The sequence below is a fragment of the Temnothorax americanus genome, unplaced genomic scaffold, assembly GCF_048541705.1.
Source record: "Temnothorax americanus isolate GAGA-0224 unplaced genomic scaffold, ASM4854170v1 Scaffold26, whole genome shotgun sequence".
Classification (NCBI taxonomy): Eukaryota; Metazoa; Arthropoda; class Insecta; order Hymenoptera; family Formicidae; genus Temnothorax; species Temnothorax americanus.
Genome location: NW_027509401.1, coordinates 290,674 through 307,857, shown reverse-complemented (window position 1 = coordinate 307,857; position 17,184 = coordinate 290,674). Strand labels below are relative to the sequence as shown.

The 17,184-nt window shown below is 35.9% G+C and overlaps 1 protein-coding gene and 1 pseudogene across 4 annotated transcripts in view; one reads left to right on the top strand and one right to left on the bottom strand.

Annotated features, from left to right (window-relative positions):
• The window catches only part of Dpp10 (Dipeptidyl peptidase 10), a 299,169-nt gene that overhangs the window by 141,776 nt on the left and 140,209 nt on the right, over positions 1-17,184 (bottom strand). For all 4 annotated transcript variants that reach the window (XM_077409541.1, XM_077409543.1, XM_077409542.1 and 1 more), the window contains 5 exons: positions 8,262-8,408; positions 8,011-8,138; positions 7,716-7,927; positions 7,327-7,490; positions 7,095-7,198 (listed from right to left, as the gene is read on the bottom strand). In XM_077409541.1, the coding sequence (XP_077265667.1) occupies positions 7,095-7,198; positions 7,327-7,490; positions 7,716-7,927; positions 8,011-8,138; positions 8,262-8,408 (755 nt within the window). The remainder of the gene's footprint in view (positions 1-7,094; positions 7,199-7,326; positions 7,491-7,715; positions 7,928-8,010; positions 8,139-8,261; positions 8,409-17,184) is intronic.
• Positions 13,555-14,442, top strand: LOC143899304 (uncharacterized; annotated as a pseudogene).

Here is a 17,184-nt window from a genome sequence, read left to right as displayed (position 1 = left end):
CGCCTCTGCGACAGTCCTTGGCTTCATGATAAAGGTTTGAGCCATGTTGACCATGTTAGCATGATCGAAGATTGCGAACCTGTCAAGCGGCCTGCCTTTGTTTCTTTGCGATGATCTTCTTATTTCCTCGTCCTTTCCATCTTGGTCTTCATCGTTGTCTTCGCCAGCATCTTCAAAACTTTCTTCGTCGCTGGTGATCACGATTGTCTTGTCGGTCCGTGATGCATTTTGCTCCTGTTCTTGGTCAAATGATACAGTCTTCTCGTCCGGATCCTGCTCAATCGAGCTTTCTTTTCGTGATTGATCAAGACTCGTTTCTACATCTGGTGTATTTCTAAAATCTTCCTCTCCAACGAAAGACACATTCCTGCTAATTGTAATTTTTTTTGTCTGCTTGTTCAGAAGTTTATATGTTTTGAAGCCGTCTGCATATCCAACGAAAATTAATTTCTGCGTTTTTGTACTCAGTTTTCCTCGAAACATCTTGGGAACGTGCACGTATGCGGCACAGCCAAACACATGTAAATGTGTCATGTTTGGCAGCCTTCCTTCCCACAGTTCAAAGAGCGTCTCTCCGTTACCCTTGTCGGTAGGCAATTTTGTAAATAATTAGTCGTATTTATTACTTCTCTCCAATACTTTTCAGCCAGATCTGCATTATACAACAAACACCTTACCATTTTAACGAGATAGCGATTTTTCCGTTCGGCTACTCCGTTTTGTTGTGGGGAGTAACGGTGCAGTCAATTGTATTTGTATACCAAATTTTCTCAAGTATTGTCGCAGATTCTCTGTAATAAACCCTCGATCTTGATCTGAACGTATCGCCTTAGGTCTCCGCTGGAACTTCGTAAATACCGCTTCGAAATACTCCGTCAAGCTTGCGCTGATGTGTCCGATTTTGCCTTCAACAGACTCACGCATGTATAACGGCTATAATCATCAATAATAGTAAGTATATATTTCTTACCACCTTGCGTAGTTGTCCTCATAGGGCCGCAGAGATCAGTACGCAGCAATTCCAGAGTGTTATTTGTTTTTGTCAGCGAGACCTTAGGAAATGGCTTTCTCGCCATTTTGCCTCAATACAGCATTCGCAAGCGCATCTGATTCCACAATCTTTTAACTTAATTCCCGTTGCCAGTTTCTTATCCACCAGCTGCTTCACCGCAACGGGGTCTTAATGTCCGAATTTCTTGTGCCACGTATGCTGACACTCAATAGTGTGAGCAGATTTTGCTGCAAGTGCACTTTCTACAAGATGCAAGTAATATAAGCCACCTTGCAAACTCCCTGTTGCAACTAATTTTTCTTCGCGAATTAAAGTTATTGCGAGTTATCCGTCGAACTGACAGCAGACTCTCTTTCAGCGTCGGCACGTACAGGACATCCGTCAACGTCACCGGTGTGTGCTGTTCTTCACGTCTCACGCATCATAACACCACGGTTCCGATTCAATCAATTGTCAATTGTCCACTCAGTGTCTGTTTTCTTCGGGTTGCTCGCTCCAACCATGAAGCACATGTGCACCGAAACTTCCGTGTCCTCACTCTCGACGTCAACAACGTTTTTGGCACTCTTCTTGTTATTCTTCTAACGCTTGAAACGGGACAATTTCTTTTAATATACCCCGATTTTCGACAGAAATAACAAGTTACACTGCTACTAGTCGATACCTTCAAGGCACTCTTCTTGTCGACTTCTCCGATCGTGTTTATTTTTTGACGCTTGTATTCGTCGATAAGCTTTCCCTTTACGAGCGTCAAGGTCAGCTGATCATCGGACGGCTCTCAAGGGACGTTATGACCGTACCATATGAATCCGGCAGGCTTCCAAGAAGAATCGTAATTTGCAAACTTTCCACGAGTTTTTCACCTAAAGCCACTAGTTTGTCGACTGTGTCGACAAGCAAGAGCGTCCCGTTAATATGCTAATCCATATCTCCATCTTCATCCAGCTTCCGATTAACGATGCTTTTCAGGAGGATTACTTTACTGGAAAGTGTTGATTTCTCGTGGTATGCCTTCAAAGTGTTCCATTCTTGCTTTGCAGTTGTCGCTTTCCTCACGTGTTGTAATTGATTGTCCTCCACTAGTAGACAAATTGTCGCGCGCGCCCGATTGTCTTTTTTTGTCCATATCGGAGTAATTTGTTCCGGCGGCGACTCACTTACAACATCCCACTAGTCTTCTTTTATTAGCAATAGTTCAACGGTAATTATGCAGTAATAAGGACCACCCTCCAATGACCTTGACCTTGACATATGTTGTCAAGTATTGTGACGTATGTTGTTTACATGATGTATACATGACGTATGTTGTTTAAGTATTGAAAGGCATAAACGACCAATATTACGTTTTTTATTTTTTAAGTAGAAAATATCTCGTTTTGCGTGAAAGTTGCTGCTTTACCAAAACACAACATTTAAAGCAGTAAATTGTTGATAAATTGAAGTCTTTTTGTTAAAGCAGAGAATACCTCGTTTTGCGTGAAAATCGCTACTTTACCAAAACACAACATTTAAAGCAGTAAATTGTTGATAAATTGAAGTTTTTGTTAAAGCAGAGAATACTTTATTTCCCGAGAAATCGCTGCTTTACCAAAAAAAGAAATTACAGGACGAAATAATAACAATTACTATAATATTTATTCATTTATATTTTCTGTTAAAAAATACATAATGGACATTATTACAAAAAAAGCATCTAATCGTGTATACTATGAAACGATTAATATTACGTCTTTTTTTTAAGTAAAGGAGATCTCGTTTTGCGTAAAAGTCGCTGGGGGAGACCGGGGCTAAGCCGACAACGGGGCAAACTTGACACTAGGCTCTTTGCCAATTTAAATATATCGTAGAAACTTGCCTTTCCTACTGTAAATGCGTCTTTATGTGTCAGTATTATCAACGGAATTTGGTAACATTCTGAGTTATAATGTAATTTTTAACGCGACATAAGCGTTTTTGATAGTAAATGTAATTTTTCTGATCTCTCGAAAATGTCTACTCTTTCATCGAGCTTTACTCTTGCGAATCTACCGGTAAGTGATTTTGATGGGAAATTCGATGCTTTATACGAATCCGATAATAATTTTTGCATATTTTCAAAATTTTTAGATTTTTGGAGTAACAAAAGTAAGAAACGACGTTCGGGGCTAAGTCAACACGCTGTGTTATTGGTTCCCAATAATAAACGATGCTTTTAATGCAGCATATGGCCCATGACAAATGTGTGCGCACGTGTAATCGCGAATTTACTTGCATAATTGTTTTTCAGACATGAGTTCAGATGAAAATAATTGAATGTTCAACAATTTTTGTTCTCATTATTTCCAATGATTGTTTTACTTAATTCCAAATTTTTGTACTTTCTAAATTCACGATAAACAAATGTATATTTAATTTCAGACAATAAAAAATAAGTTCCAGATCAAATTGTGTCGATCAGGCAAAGTGTCGAGTTTACCCTGGCATTTTTCAATTTGAAAATTTGTTTTCGCGTCATTTTTCTTTTCCTGACGGCAAAACAAAGCGACGTACAGCAAAACTTCTTAAATCAATTTTGTACCTGAAGAAACACTCTTTAAATATATACCGTTGAAAAAATTTGCCTAAAAATTTTAATTAAATATTAAAAATTGCTTTTGAAAAAATAGTATCGGTTTAGCCCCGGTCTCCCCTACTTTAATTTAAATAAAGTATTCTCTACTTCAGAAGAAAATTTACTTCTTTTGGTAAAGTAGCGACTTTTTCACGAAATAAAGTATTCTCTTCTTTAACAAAAAGACCAATTTATCAACAATTTATTGCTTTAATTGTTGTGTTTTGGTAAAGTAGCGACTTTCACGCGAAACGAGGTACTCTGTACTTAAAAAAAAAAGATGGATAATTAAGCAGTAAAGCAGCGACTTTCTCGCAAAATAAAGTATTTTTTGCTTTAACAAGAAGATTCAATTTATCAACAATTTACTGCTTTAAATGTTGTGTTTTGGTAAAGCAGGGACTTTCTCGCGAAATAAAGTATTCTCTGCTTTAACAAGAAAACTTCAATTTATCAACAATTTACTGCTTTAAATATTGTGTTTTAATAAAGCAGTGATTTTCTTGCGAAATAAAGTATTCTCTGCTTTAACAAAAATACTTCAATTTATCAACAATTTACTGCTTTAAATGTTGTGTTTTGGTAAAGCAGCGACTTTCTCACAAAATAAAGTATTTTCTACTTAAAAAAAAAAGACGTAATATTAGTCGTTTATGTCTTTCAATACTTAAAATGACTGCTATATTTTCGACACTTTTTTTGTTAATAACTTTTTAACAAATAACGTTAAAAACTAAAACCTTCTGAAGGTCACTCAGGAGGGTGACTTTGACAACATATGTCAAGGTCAAGGTCATCGGAGAATGGTCCCTATTACTGCATAATTACCTAGTTCAACTTTATATTTCCATAATTGGTAATTATCGTTATCAAGTTTCGCGATGGAAATGCGTGACGGTTTCCGCCATTGTCTATCACACTCGACCACGTTATCACTGAGTACGTTTTGAGCATGGGCCCATAACCTGTTGAGAATCGAGCTATAATTTTGAATGTAAATCCTGAATACTTCCGACAACAAATACCTCACACAACACGTGACTGGTATGACTACAATAATTACTAGAAGAATAAATGCAAGAATATATATTCTGATTAGTACAAGTTCGGAAGCACGTTTTCAGATACACTTCTGATGAAAGAGTGAGACGAGCGTCGGCGGTTTACGCCGAGAGCGAATTCGTGTATACATACACGCGTTTATCACGTGCATGATTCTCGAGTGTCTACTGTATGATATCACCATATTATACACGATTTGTTTTTCAATATGGTGTTCAAGTAATATTCAACAAATATTATTGTGCACTAAATATTTTTAACAAAAAGCAAATAAAGATGCTTTTATAGATATGTTAAATATAAGTAAGAAGGAATCGTCGGGGGAGCCAGGAGGTCACCAGTAATTTGTTCGATCAATGAGGTCAAGTACCGTTAGTGTGATTACTACTTGGATAGGTGATTGCCCTCAGGAAATGAGTGTTTAAAAGATATACAGACATGTGTGTATCTTTTGTATATTCAGTTTTTGTAGTATTTTAACTTTAGTTCCGATTTACCATAAATGTTTTAAGCCCTAAAAAATTGATCTGTCATAATCGAATGTGAGAAGGATACCTAATCGACTGTGATTGGAATTTTTTAGGGCTTGTGTTGGATTTGAATAAAACTCATTTCGAGAGCTACTCGAGTCGCTTTTACAAATCTAAAGTCGATATTTTTGAATTTAAAATGTCAGATCTAATGTAGCACAAAATGTAAATATGGAAACAACATTTAATGGCCAACTTTTTTGCAAGAGTTAAACACACTTGACTTATGGTGGATTTAAGTTAGCAGGTATCAAATATGTAAAAAAAAATTTTTCATAATTTTCCTACTCTCTCAACTAGCCGTACATGGGAGAGCCACCCTTAAAACGTAAAAATTTTGTAGTAATCTAATTTCCTGTTACTTTATCTGAATCTAAATTGTAAAAAAAACATTCCAGAACATGCAGGTATATTGTAAAAAATATACAGACCATTACTACCCTTATAAACCATCCTCACATTGAAGAAAACATCCCCGTTTAGAACGTTACAAGTCAAAAATCTGGCTTTATTATTCTCAAATGAGAAAAAATTTTATTAACATAAGACATAGAAACCATCCCCAAGCCATCCTGTTGAAGGTTAGCCACCCTCAAACCACCCTTTTGAAACAAATAATAGAATAACTATTCTAAACGCATAAAAGGTGTTTTTTGGCTTATTATCACTATCAGGGGTAATTTTTCTTGTAGCCCTTTTTTGTATATAATTTTGACTTTATTTCAAAACGTATACATGAACTAAAGGTAAACAAAAAAATTCTGCCCAAATTTTGTGTTTATTTTCTATTTTCTCGTAATTTTGGCACTTTTTGATAGGGTGTGTAGCTGAAGAGTTGCTATCCCTCGAGTTTAGTATTTTTTTGTATTTAGAGCTTACTTTACTCTTTAAAATAAGACCTTAATAAAGTCGATGTGTTAATTTTTATGGAAAATATGATTTTTTAAATTAAGTGGGACATACGTATCCCACTGGCCATTAAAGGGTTAAATCAGCGATCTTAAAAATCCCTGAAATATAAATTTTATTCAAATTCAAAATTTTACATTTTGTCCGTCATATTAATCCGCCATTTTAAATTTTGAATTTTTGATTATAGATTCATGATCAGCGGCCTTAAAAACCTTTAGTAAGACGTAATTAGATGCTAATTATTCCTTAAAAAAAGTCAGGCATAAAAGAGTTAAAAAAGTTATGTTCATCATCAATATCTTTTTAATAATAATCGATACAAATTCCTTTTAAGAGTTGAAAATCTTAACAAAATACCTAATTGTAATTACAATAAAACTTCTTCAACACGTCACATATCGTAGTTATGTCAAAGTACACTAGTCCAAAATACATTAGTCCATTTTTGCAACTTTAACTGCAAATTCCTCAAAATTGTGACGTAATAGAGCAATTTGACAAACGAGATCATATTCAGCATCCAAAACATACCGAAAACGAGTTTCGTTCTTGTGCTCGGAAAAAAGTAATTTTTATTGAAAACGTCATGGGCTTATTTCTCAGTTATTAAGCGTTACATTGACCTATTACGTAGCGTGTTATACTTTGAAAGGTGCTCTATTAGGTAAGATCAATGAAAAACACACTCAGGTGGACTTTCTTAAACTCGTTAGGGCATAAAACACCTATTGTAGACCAAGACTTATTTATACACAGAGATTCAAGTATATTCAGTCGTGTGTATCATTTTGTGTATTGTATGGAATACACACGACTGAATATACTTATATTGAATCTCTGTATACAGATAAAGCCAAAATTCTATACAAATTGAATATATAAGATACACAAATTTCTGTATACCTTTGAATATCCATTTCCTTTAAGGTACGCAACGTAAAGAATATTTTATTTATTATATTATTCTGAATGAGATTAATAAACTTACGTGTGCTCGATGATTGGTGGTGGTTTCACTATTTTTGTACGAATATTTTTTGGGTCAGCTAAATCGGCAACATATAGCTGTACGGAAGGATTTGGCGTTCCTGGCTAGTAAATAAAATACAAAGTTTTTAGAATAGTATTTCTTTTTTTTTGTTTATAAAACGTAAATAATATTTAAAAAAATCTAACTTCAGTAAAAAATATTGCAATGACTGTTCGAATATATCGCGTACCTTAGGATATCGTAGAGATCGTATATCAGGATATAAAGCTTTGTTTCCCTCTCCAAACCACGAAATGTGCATCTCTTCTACGAGAGAATCATTGAACGAGGCATAAAGCATCACATGACCATCCGACGACATCCAGATTGCCTCTCCACTGTGTAATATTTCCTCTATAAATAATAATTAAGCAATAATAATAAATAACTGTTTTAGTCCTGTTTTATTAGAAATCGTGTATTATTGTTAATTACGTAACATGTCTCTCAATTTTAAAACGTGTCCTCGAGATCTTAATTAGTTATATCTTTTATTACAACTTAACTCCTCCTCTCCCCCAAACCGTATGAAAATTAAGCTAGTAGTGTTAATAGAAAATTGATAGCTTAATATTTTACCTTCATATAACCAATCTGGTACGCCGTTGGACAATATACCGGGCACTGCAGTGTTCGTTACACGATATGCAGTATTGCTTAGGGGACCTGTTCTGTAATAAATATCGTAGTCCTGCACCATGACGAGTCCGTGTCCACTTGGAGTCCATTGCGCCAGTAAAAGATATGGATGGCTGTCTTTCTCAGGATAAGGTGTTAACACTATGCACTCTCTGTGAAATTGTTCGTAAAGTTCCTACATTAATCCCGCTGTTAACAAACGATGTGTTATCGATGCTCCATAAATTACACTGACCGTGTATTAAGATCATAAATGACATATTGTGCTAAGTACGAGTGGCGAAACAGTTTCTTCACATTTTGAGCAAGAAGCAAAAATTTTTGATCCGGCGATAAAGAGAATTTTGCTGGGTTTAATCGTCTCTGTATAAAAAAAGGTATTAACGTTTATTATCCTGATGATGAACTGAAAATAATATAACAAAATTTATTTCTATGACATTTTCAGACTTACGAATGTCTCATTCGTAAGTCTGAAAAACTTACGAATGTCTCATTCGGCATCAAACTGTGTGATGCGATATTCGAAACGTTTAACAAGGAGATGCCACCCCAGATGTCTCGATAACATATATGGCGATTACTCGCCCAGGATCCATTGAATAATAAAGGAGATAATTCACCGGAGAGTACCTGAAAGATAGAAATACATTTCTTTGAACCAGATATACTTATTTTGTAATTTAAGGGGTCATGCCTAGTCAGGAAGTCGAAAAATAGGTGATTTTTGAGAATTTTTTTGTATAAACTATAAGACTTGTTTAAAATTGGGTTGGTCTATGTGAAAGAATATATTTTTATAAATGTAACATATACATAATTTTTTTAATAAAAAATATTAATAATTTAAAAAAAAAGTGAACGAAGGATTTTTTTAGATGCATTGTTTTTTTTCTTGACAAAAAACGAGCGATATTTTTTATCAAAAATCGAAACTTTAACTTTGAACGTCCGCCATTTTGTTCCAAATCAATATTTCGAAAAACTGTTCGTTCACTCACTATATATATATATATATATATATATATATATATATATATATATATACCTATATATATATACCTATATATATATATATATATATATATAGGTACTGTAATATATTAAATAAATCTTTTCGGATTTTTTTATTTCAGATGATCCAGATCCAAGCAGCAGTGGTCATCGCAAAACCAGTTTTCTAATAGGGCCCTCAGAAGGAGATGGCCGTCTTTTTTAATTATTAATATTTTTTTATTAAAAAAATTATGTTACATTTATAAAAATATATTCTCTCACATAGACCAATTTTAAACAAGTCTTATAGTTTATGCAAAAAAATTCTCAAAAATTACCTATTTTTTGGCTTCTTGACTAGGCATGACCCCTAAAAAAAATGTGCCAAGTTAGGTAAATATAAAAAGACATTTCCATCTGTAAATAGGGTAGGTAGTCCATCAATGAACCAGTTATATACTATGAACCATTGCAATATTTCATAAATGTAATGTTGCAAAATTGTGCTTGTTGTCATGCAACGACTTGCATTTGAACCCCTTTTCGGCTCCCCAATCGGCCGGCAAATCGCGCGAAGGACGGCCGTTTGAGACTACATTTTGTGATTTTTGGGTGACAAACTAAGTTTTTTTCGTAAGTTTTACATATTTTTCATGTTTTTGTTGTTATACTTATTATTTTTTTCATTATTCTATAATTGTGTATTGGCTTTATAATTCTGTAAGCAACTTTCTTATATTGCATTATTTTACCGTATTTTTTAAAAATTATCATAAAAAATGGTCTACAATAAACCATTTTGTTTTTTAATACAGTTATATGTGTATAAGTCTTATTAAACTGACTAGTTGCTACAACATAATAATCTAAGTAAAAAAAAAATCTGATTAAAAATAATAATTTTAATTGTAAGTTTCAAATAATAAAAACATAACATATATAATTAAGTTAGCTTTGATTTAAAGTCATGCTATCTTAATCTTACTTATTATTTCTTATAATTATCTCTGTAAAGATGAAAATAATTCACGAGGCAATGGTTTTAACAACAAGAAAATGAGGCGTTTATTAAAAAAAAACTCGCACACGTCTTGCTCGCTCGGCTCTCTGCACACGACTCCCTTTTGTCTGTCGCTTCTCTCTCTTTTCCGCGTACCTGCCTGAATTCATGCCGAACTCATTCATGCCGAACTCTCCCGATTTTAATTGCGGACGCACGCATCGCGGTATCCCGCGCCTAAATGCCTAACTGACGGGAAAATACATAAGAAAGAGATAATTAACATAAAACTTAATCCTACATACATAAAGTTTAATCCTACACTCGGCCGTTCGACCGACATCTAACCTCAAATGTCGCGTGTTTTTTTTTTATTTTTTTTTCTTTTTCGTTATTTGATGGAATCTTCGTGGAAATTAGCCCACGGCTTCATATGATTGGCAGCCGTTGAAGTTCTTCGCGGACCTTCTCCTTCGCCTACCTTTTCCACAATATATCGGTCGTTACGTAGAACGCGTTTGATCTGGTATGGTCCAAAAAACTTTGCGCAGAATTTTAAGCCTGGTCCACCTTGAGTTCGCTGGATAGCTACTAAATCGCCGTCATTGTAACTATTCGGTATCTTCCGCTTCTTGTTGTAAGTCCGTTTATTTTTAGTTTGTATCTTGGAGATTTCCTTGCGTGCTTCTTCTCGCAGTTGATCGCGCTTTTCTTGGAAAATAACTGCATTTTCTGTTTCCAAGATTTCTTTTATCTGAGGGTCTTCTTTTAACTTCATTCGCGTTCCAAACAGAAGATAGAACTGCGTCATTCCTGTGCTTCGACTCGGTACATGATTCAAATATTGTTGCGCACGGGTGACGAACTTGTGCCAACAAGCCGGCTATGGCATTGATAGCTTGGTCAATAACGGGATCAACGTGCGGTTTATCCGCTCAATTTGGCCATTTCCTCTTGGTATGCCGGTGGCAATTAAACAATGTTTAATGCCTTTGTCTTCACAATAGGATTTAAAGTCGTGGGATGTGAACGCTGATCCTTGATCGAAAATTATTCGCCTTGGGTTTCCGAAAACAGCTGATTGTTTCATCAAATGGTTGAGAACCTCTGCCGTATTGGTGCTTCTCGTCGGATAAAGCCACACGAATTTAGTGAAGGCGTCTACCACCGCGAATATGTACTGATATCTTTTCTGCGTCGATGGCATCGGTCCCAGATGATCTATGTGATAGGTATCTAGTGGACCTTCTTTGTCAATCGAGTGAAGTAATCCTTCTTGCTTGCCAGTCTTCTTTGCGGACATGATGCACGCGAGGCAATTTTGAATTACCTTTTCAACCTTCGCGAGTGCATATTTTTCATCCAATAATCAGGTTTCAAGAGTTGTTCCGTCTTTGCGCATCCGAAGTGGCCGCGCTCGTGAACTTGACGAATTAGAGGAATCTGCATCAATTTTGGTATGACAATTGGAGTATCGCCGTTGACTTCCTTACACAACAGTCCGTTGATCATCACGAATCCGTCCGCTTGATTTTCTTGTACTTGCTTCTTAATCTCTTCTAATTCTTCATCTTCCACTTGATTCTGACGAAGTCTTGCCAATATGCTATTTTCGCATTCTTCCACTAACATAGCTGCCGGTAATGGATTCCGACTTAATGCGTCCACATGCCGCATGCTGTTGCCGGGACGATGAACAATCGTGTATCGGAAATCTTCAAGGAAAAACGCCCATCTCGCTACCTGTGCACAAATGTCTTTCTTCTTCATGGTCTGCATGAACGCCCTGCAATCGGTTACAATTGTAAACGGGATTCCGATCAAATATACCCTGAATTTCTTTAACGCTTTGACAATAGCTAACACTTTCAGTTTGTAACTATCATATTTTGCCTCAGCCGGTGTAGTTTTGCCACTTGCGTAATACACCGGGTGGAACATACAATCTTCGCTATCGCGTTGCAATAATATCGCACCGTATCCAAGAGCGGATGCGTCAGTGTGTAGTTCTGTCTCTGCCGCCGGACGATACAAATGCAAAATAGGTTTATCGCTAAGTATAAGTTTCAACTGATTGAACGCGCGCTCTTGTTCTTTTCCAAAAATAAAGTCAACGCCGTCTCTCAATAAATCCGTCAACGGTCGCGCGATATATGAATATCACGGCACGAATTTCCGGAAGTACCCCGTAAGGCCTAAAAAGCTTTGTACAGAACGCACATTTTTCGGCTTTGGGAAATGTCTTACCGCATCGGTTTTTTCTTCGGAAGGTGTAACTTTTCCGTCCTCTACTATGTGCCCCAAAAAATTTACCTTCAACTTTCACAACTGACACTTTAACCAGTTAATCGATAATATTCAGCCGCCGTTTCTAGCACCGATTTAAGCCGCGTTAATCCATCTTGCTCATTCTTTGAAGGTACAATTATATCGTCCATATAAATCGCGATAACCCCCGCATTCGTCAAATCACAAAAGACTGCGTTAACATATTTCTGGAAATACGCCGGAGAAGTACATAGACCGAAAAACATCTTTAAAAATTCATAGTGTCCGTTAGGGACAACAAATGCAGTATACTTACAACTAGATTCCTCGACCGGTACATGAAAAAAGCCGTTTTTTAAATCTAAAGTGCTATACACTCTCGCGCCTTGCAGAAGATCCAACTGATGCTCGATCAACGGTAGGGGATATCGGTTTTTAACTATCTTTTCATTAAGTCTTCGGTAGTCCACACAAATTTTAGTCGCGCCATTTTTTTTTACCAAAACTATGGGACTAGCGTAATCAGAACACGACGGTCGTATTATACCTTCGTTAAGCCATACACGCATTTGCGAATCTACTTCATCAAAAGAACAAACTTTTGCCATCTTGGTTTTTACTCTCAACATGTAGCTCTCAAAATACGAACAGCGTTCGAGCTTGGCGAGCTGATCTCCGAGAGTAAAATAACGTTGTGTCGATTTGCGAGTAGGTCTTGACAAGTTCGCTCGCCGAAAGTTGCGATTCATTCTCTGTTAGGTACTCTCCAGGAATATATCCATTTACGAGAATCAATCTCGAAAGCTACTCTCGAGAGTTTTACTCGCAGGTGGACACGCACCATAAGACGTTTTATTTTTTAAAAAATAATTGTATTAAAAGAACTCAAAATAATATTTAATTTTTACATGACATACGTATAAAATATTAAGTTTTATCACGTTGACATAAATGTAACATATGAAAATGTTAAGAAAATAATAACATAGTTGTTGTATGATGTGTATTTTACATTGAAGTAAAATAATTAAATTTTGGTAACACAAGAAAATTTTAACGTATACACACGATTTGTTGCTGCGTACGTGCCGCGTAACGCAACATTCTCGTACGTAATTTCTGTACGTAAGGCGTAAGATACGACAATGTACGTGCGCTGGTTTTTAACCTCTCGCCTTTTCGATGGCAGGAAAATGATACGCTATCATTTCCACTCCACCTTGCGGTAGATAGCTTGGTGTGTTTTTTTTATAGTGGTTTTCCCGGTAGACCTAATACACTCTCATTATTTAATGCAAAAATTGTTCAAAGTGGCGTCTTTTCTCTCGTATGCAGAGTTCGGCCCTTCGTACAATATTGCGCGTCACACGGTGCGCCATGTCCGGCGTAATAGTATGGAAGGCCGCAAAAAAATAGCTTCACGTACTTAGTTTTCTCCACCATTACGCTGGTGCTCGATTAGACTTTTTATATGACCCCATACAAAAAAATCTAATACATTTAAATCTGGCGACCATGCCGATCAGGCGATTGGGCCACCACGACTCATTCACCTATCCGGAAAACGCGCGTTTAATATTTCGCGCAGTTGACGACTAAAATGAGCCGAAGTTCCGTCGTGCTGAAAAATTAGCTACGTCTGTACGCAAAGGGGCACATCCGCGAGAAGAACTGGCAATTAATTTTTAATAAAATTGGCATAAATATTGCCAGTTAAACGCGGTGGGAGGAATTATGGACCGATCTGGAAATAATGAATAAAATGTTTCTTCACTTAAACAACAAGAGAAAATTGCTTTCTTTCTACTTGTACTTACCACTTGATTTCAATATCGCTGGTCCATAAACGTATGGGCGGGAGTAATCGGGAATCAAGTGGTAAGTAAAAGTATAATAGAAAGAAAGCAATTTTCTCTTGTTGTTTAAGTGAAGAAACATTTTTATTCCATATTTCCAGATCGGTCCATATTTCCTCCCACCGCGTTTAACTGGCAATATTTATGCCAATTTTATTGACAACAAATTGCCAGTTCTTCTCGCGGATGTGCCCCTTCGCGTACGGGCGCAGCTAATTTTTCAGCACGACGGAGAACCGGCTCATTTTAGTCGTCAAATGCGCGAAATATTAGACGCGCGTTTTCCGGATAGGTATGATGGGTCGTGGTGGCCCAATCGCCTGATCGGCCCAGATTTAAATGTATTAGACTTTTTGTATGGGGTCATATAAAAAGTCTAATCGAACAGCGGCGTAAAGGTGGAAGAAACGAGGTACGTGAAGCTATTGTTGCGGCCTTCGATACTATTACGCCAGACATGGCACACCGTGCGACGCGCAATATTGTACGAAGAGCCGAACTCTGCATACGAGAAAGAGGACGGCACTTTGAACAATTTTTGCATTAAATAATGAGAGTGGATTAGGCCTACCGGGGAAACCACTATTTAAAAAACTCACCAAGCTATCTACCGCAAGGTGGTGTGGAAATGAGAGCGTATCATTTCCCTGCCATCGAAAAAGGCGAGAGTCTAAGAGCCAGCGCACGTACATTGCCATAGTATATCTTACGCCTTACGTACAGAAATTACGTACGAGAATGTTGCGTTACGCGGCACGTACCAACAGCAAAAAATCGTGTGTATACGTTAAAATTTCCTTGTGTTACCAAAATTTAATTATTACTTTAATGTAAAATACACATACAACAACTATGTTATTATTTTCTTAATATTTTCATATGTTACATTTATGTCAACGTGATAACTGATAACTTAACATTTTATGTCATGTAGATATTAAATATTATTTTGAGTTCTTTTAATACAATTATTTTTTAACAAATAGAACGTCTTATGCTGCGTGCACCTGCGAGTAAAACTCTCGAAAGTAGCTCTCGAGATTGATTCTCGCAAATGGATATATTCCTGGAGAGTACCTAACAGAGAATGAATCGCAACTTTCGGCGAGCGAACTTGTCAAGACCTACTCGCAAATCGACACAACGTTATTTTACTCTCGGAGATCAGCTCGTCAAGCTCGAACGCTGTTCGTATTTTGAAAGCTACATGTTGAGAGTAAAAATTGAAATGGAAAAAGTTTGTTCCTTTGATTACACAAAGAAATTTATTGAACAATACGGAAATCATAAATTATTGTGGAAAACGATACTTTATAACTACTGTGACAGAAATAAAAAAAATTTAAAATTTTTATGTTCTGCGAATAAAATGCGAAAAAAATTTATAACTTAAAAAGAATTAGGTAAGAATATTTTTAATACATTTTTTAATTACTTGGTCAATAATATTAGTTACACTTAGTTTTACATAGTTTGCACGTTTTGGTTACAGTGCTGAAATTAAATACATTTTTACATCGCGAATTAAGTACATTAAAAAAAAAGGAAAATAAATATTTACATATAAAAATCTAATATCAATGTATTTTGCAAACTAAAAACTAAATAATAATATCGCACTATGTATTCCACTTCACAACTTGTATAAGTCTGCAGAAACTTTTAATTGTTGGGAGTCTTCAATCTTAAGCTCTCTAATTTAGAGCAGATCCGGCACCTGCGATCAATCCATTGCTTGACCCAGAAAGTTTTTTTGTTGTTATTTAACACCCTTTTTTTAAAATAATGTTAGCCACTATAGCAGCCGCAAGTTTTTTCGTTTACGCGACATTATGATCTCACCACTTTCAGACATCAACTAAAAAAATACGTAAATGAATACGGTTTTGAGAGAACTCTTCGAAAGAATACTCTCCGGATTCTCGCGAGATGCTCGCGAGAATACAATGTCAGAAAAATTACTCTCAAATGGACAGTGTCAGAATAACTCTCGAGAGATATTCTCGAGAGTTTTAATGTGCGTGTCTACCTGCGAGTAAAACTCACGAGAGTAGCTCTCGAGATTGATTCTAGCACTGTCCATTTGAGAGTAATTTTTCTGACATTGTACTCTCGCGAGCATCTTGTGAGAATCCAGAGAGTATTCTTTCGGAGAGTTCTCTCAAAACCGCGTCCACTTACGTACTTTTTTAGTCGATCTCTGAGAGTGGTGACATCATAATGTCTCGTAAACGAAGAAACTTGCGGCTACTATAGTGACTAGCATTATTTTAAAAAGAAAATAGGTGTTAAATAACAACAAAAAGACCTTCTGGGTCAAACAATGGATTGATCGCAGGTGCCGGATCTGCTCTAAATTAGAAAGCTTAAGATTGAAGATTCCCAACAATTAAAAGTTTTTACAGACTTACAAATTGTGAAGTAGAATACATAGTGCGATATTATTATTTAGTTTTCAGTTGGCAAAATACCTTGATGTTAGATTTTTACATGTAAATATTTAATTTTTTTTTTTTTAATGTACTTAATTCGCGATGTAAAAATGTATTTAACTTCAGCGCTGTAACTAAAACGTGCAAAGTATGTAAAACTAAAGTGTAACTAATTATTGACCAAGTAATTAGAGAATGTATTAAAAATATTTTTATCTAATTCTTTAAATTATGAATTTTTTGCACTTTATTTGCAGAACATAAAAATTAAAAATTTTTTTTATATTTCTGTCACAGTAGTATTCTACAATGGTTCATGATTTCCGCATTATGCAATAAGTTCCTTTGTGTCATCAAAAGAACAAACTTTTGCCATCTCGGTTTTTACTCTCAACATGTAGCTCTCAAAATACGAACAGCGTTCGAGCTTGGCGAGCTGATCACCGAGAGTAAAATAACGTCGTGTCTATTTGCGAGTAGGTCTTGAAAAGTTTCGCTCGCCGAGAGCTGCGATTCATTCTCCGTTAGGTACTCTCCAGGAATATGTCCATTTGCGAGAATCAATCTCGAGAGCTACTCTCGAGAGTTTTACTCGCAGGTGGACACGCACCATTAAAGTTATTCTAACATAAACAAAAGTTAAAGTAAAGTTTGTGTGGTAAACCTCGTAAACTTTGACATGCAAAATAATTGAATTTACTAAAATTAAATGTTTCTATTACACATAATTCAAGCTAAACTAATTAATATTATCTAAGCCATAAGACGCTACGGCAATGCCTATGCAATACGTGTGCTATCTGTTACTACGTTTACGCGAGCGCGTTACTTCTGTAGTAACTTACGATAATTCACTC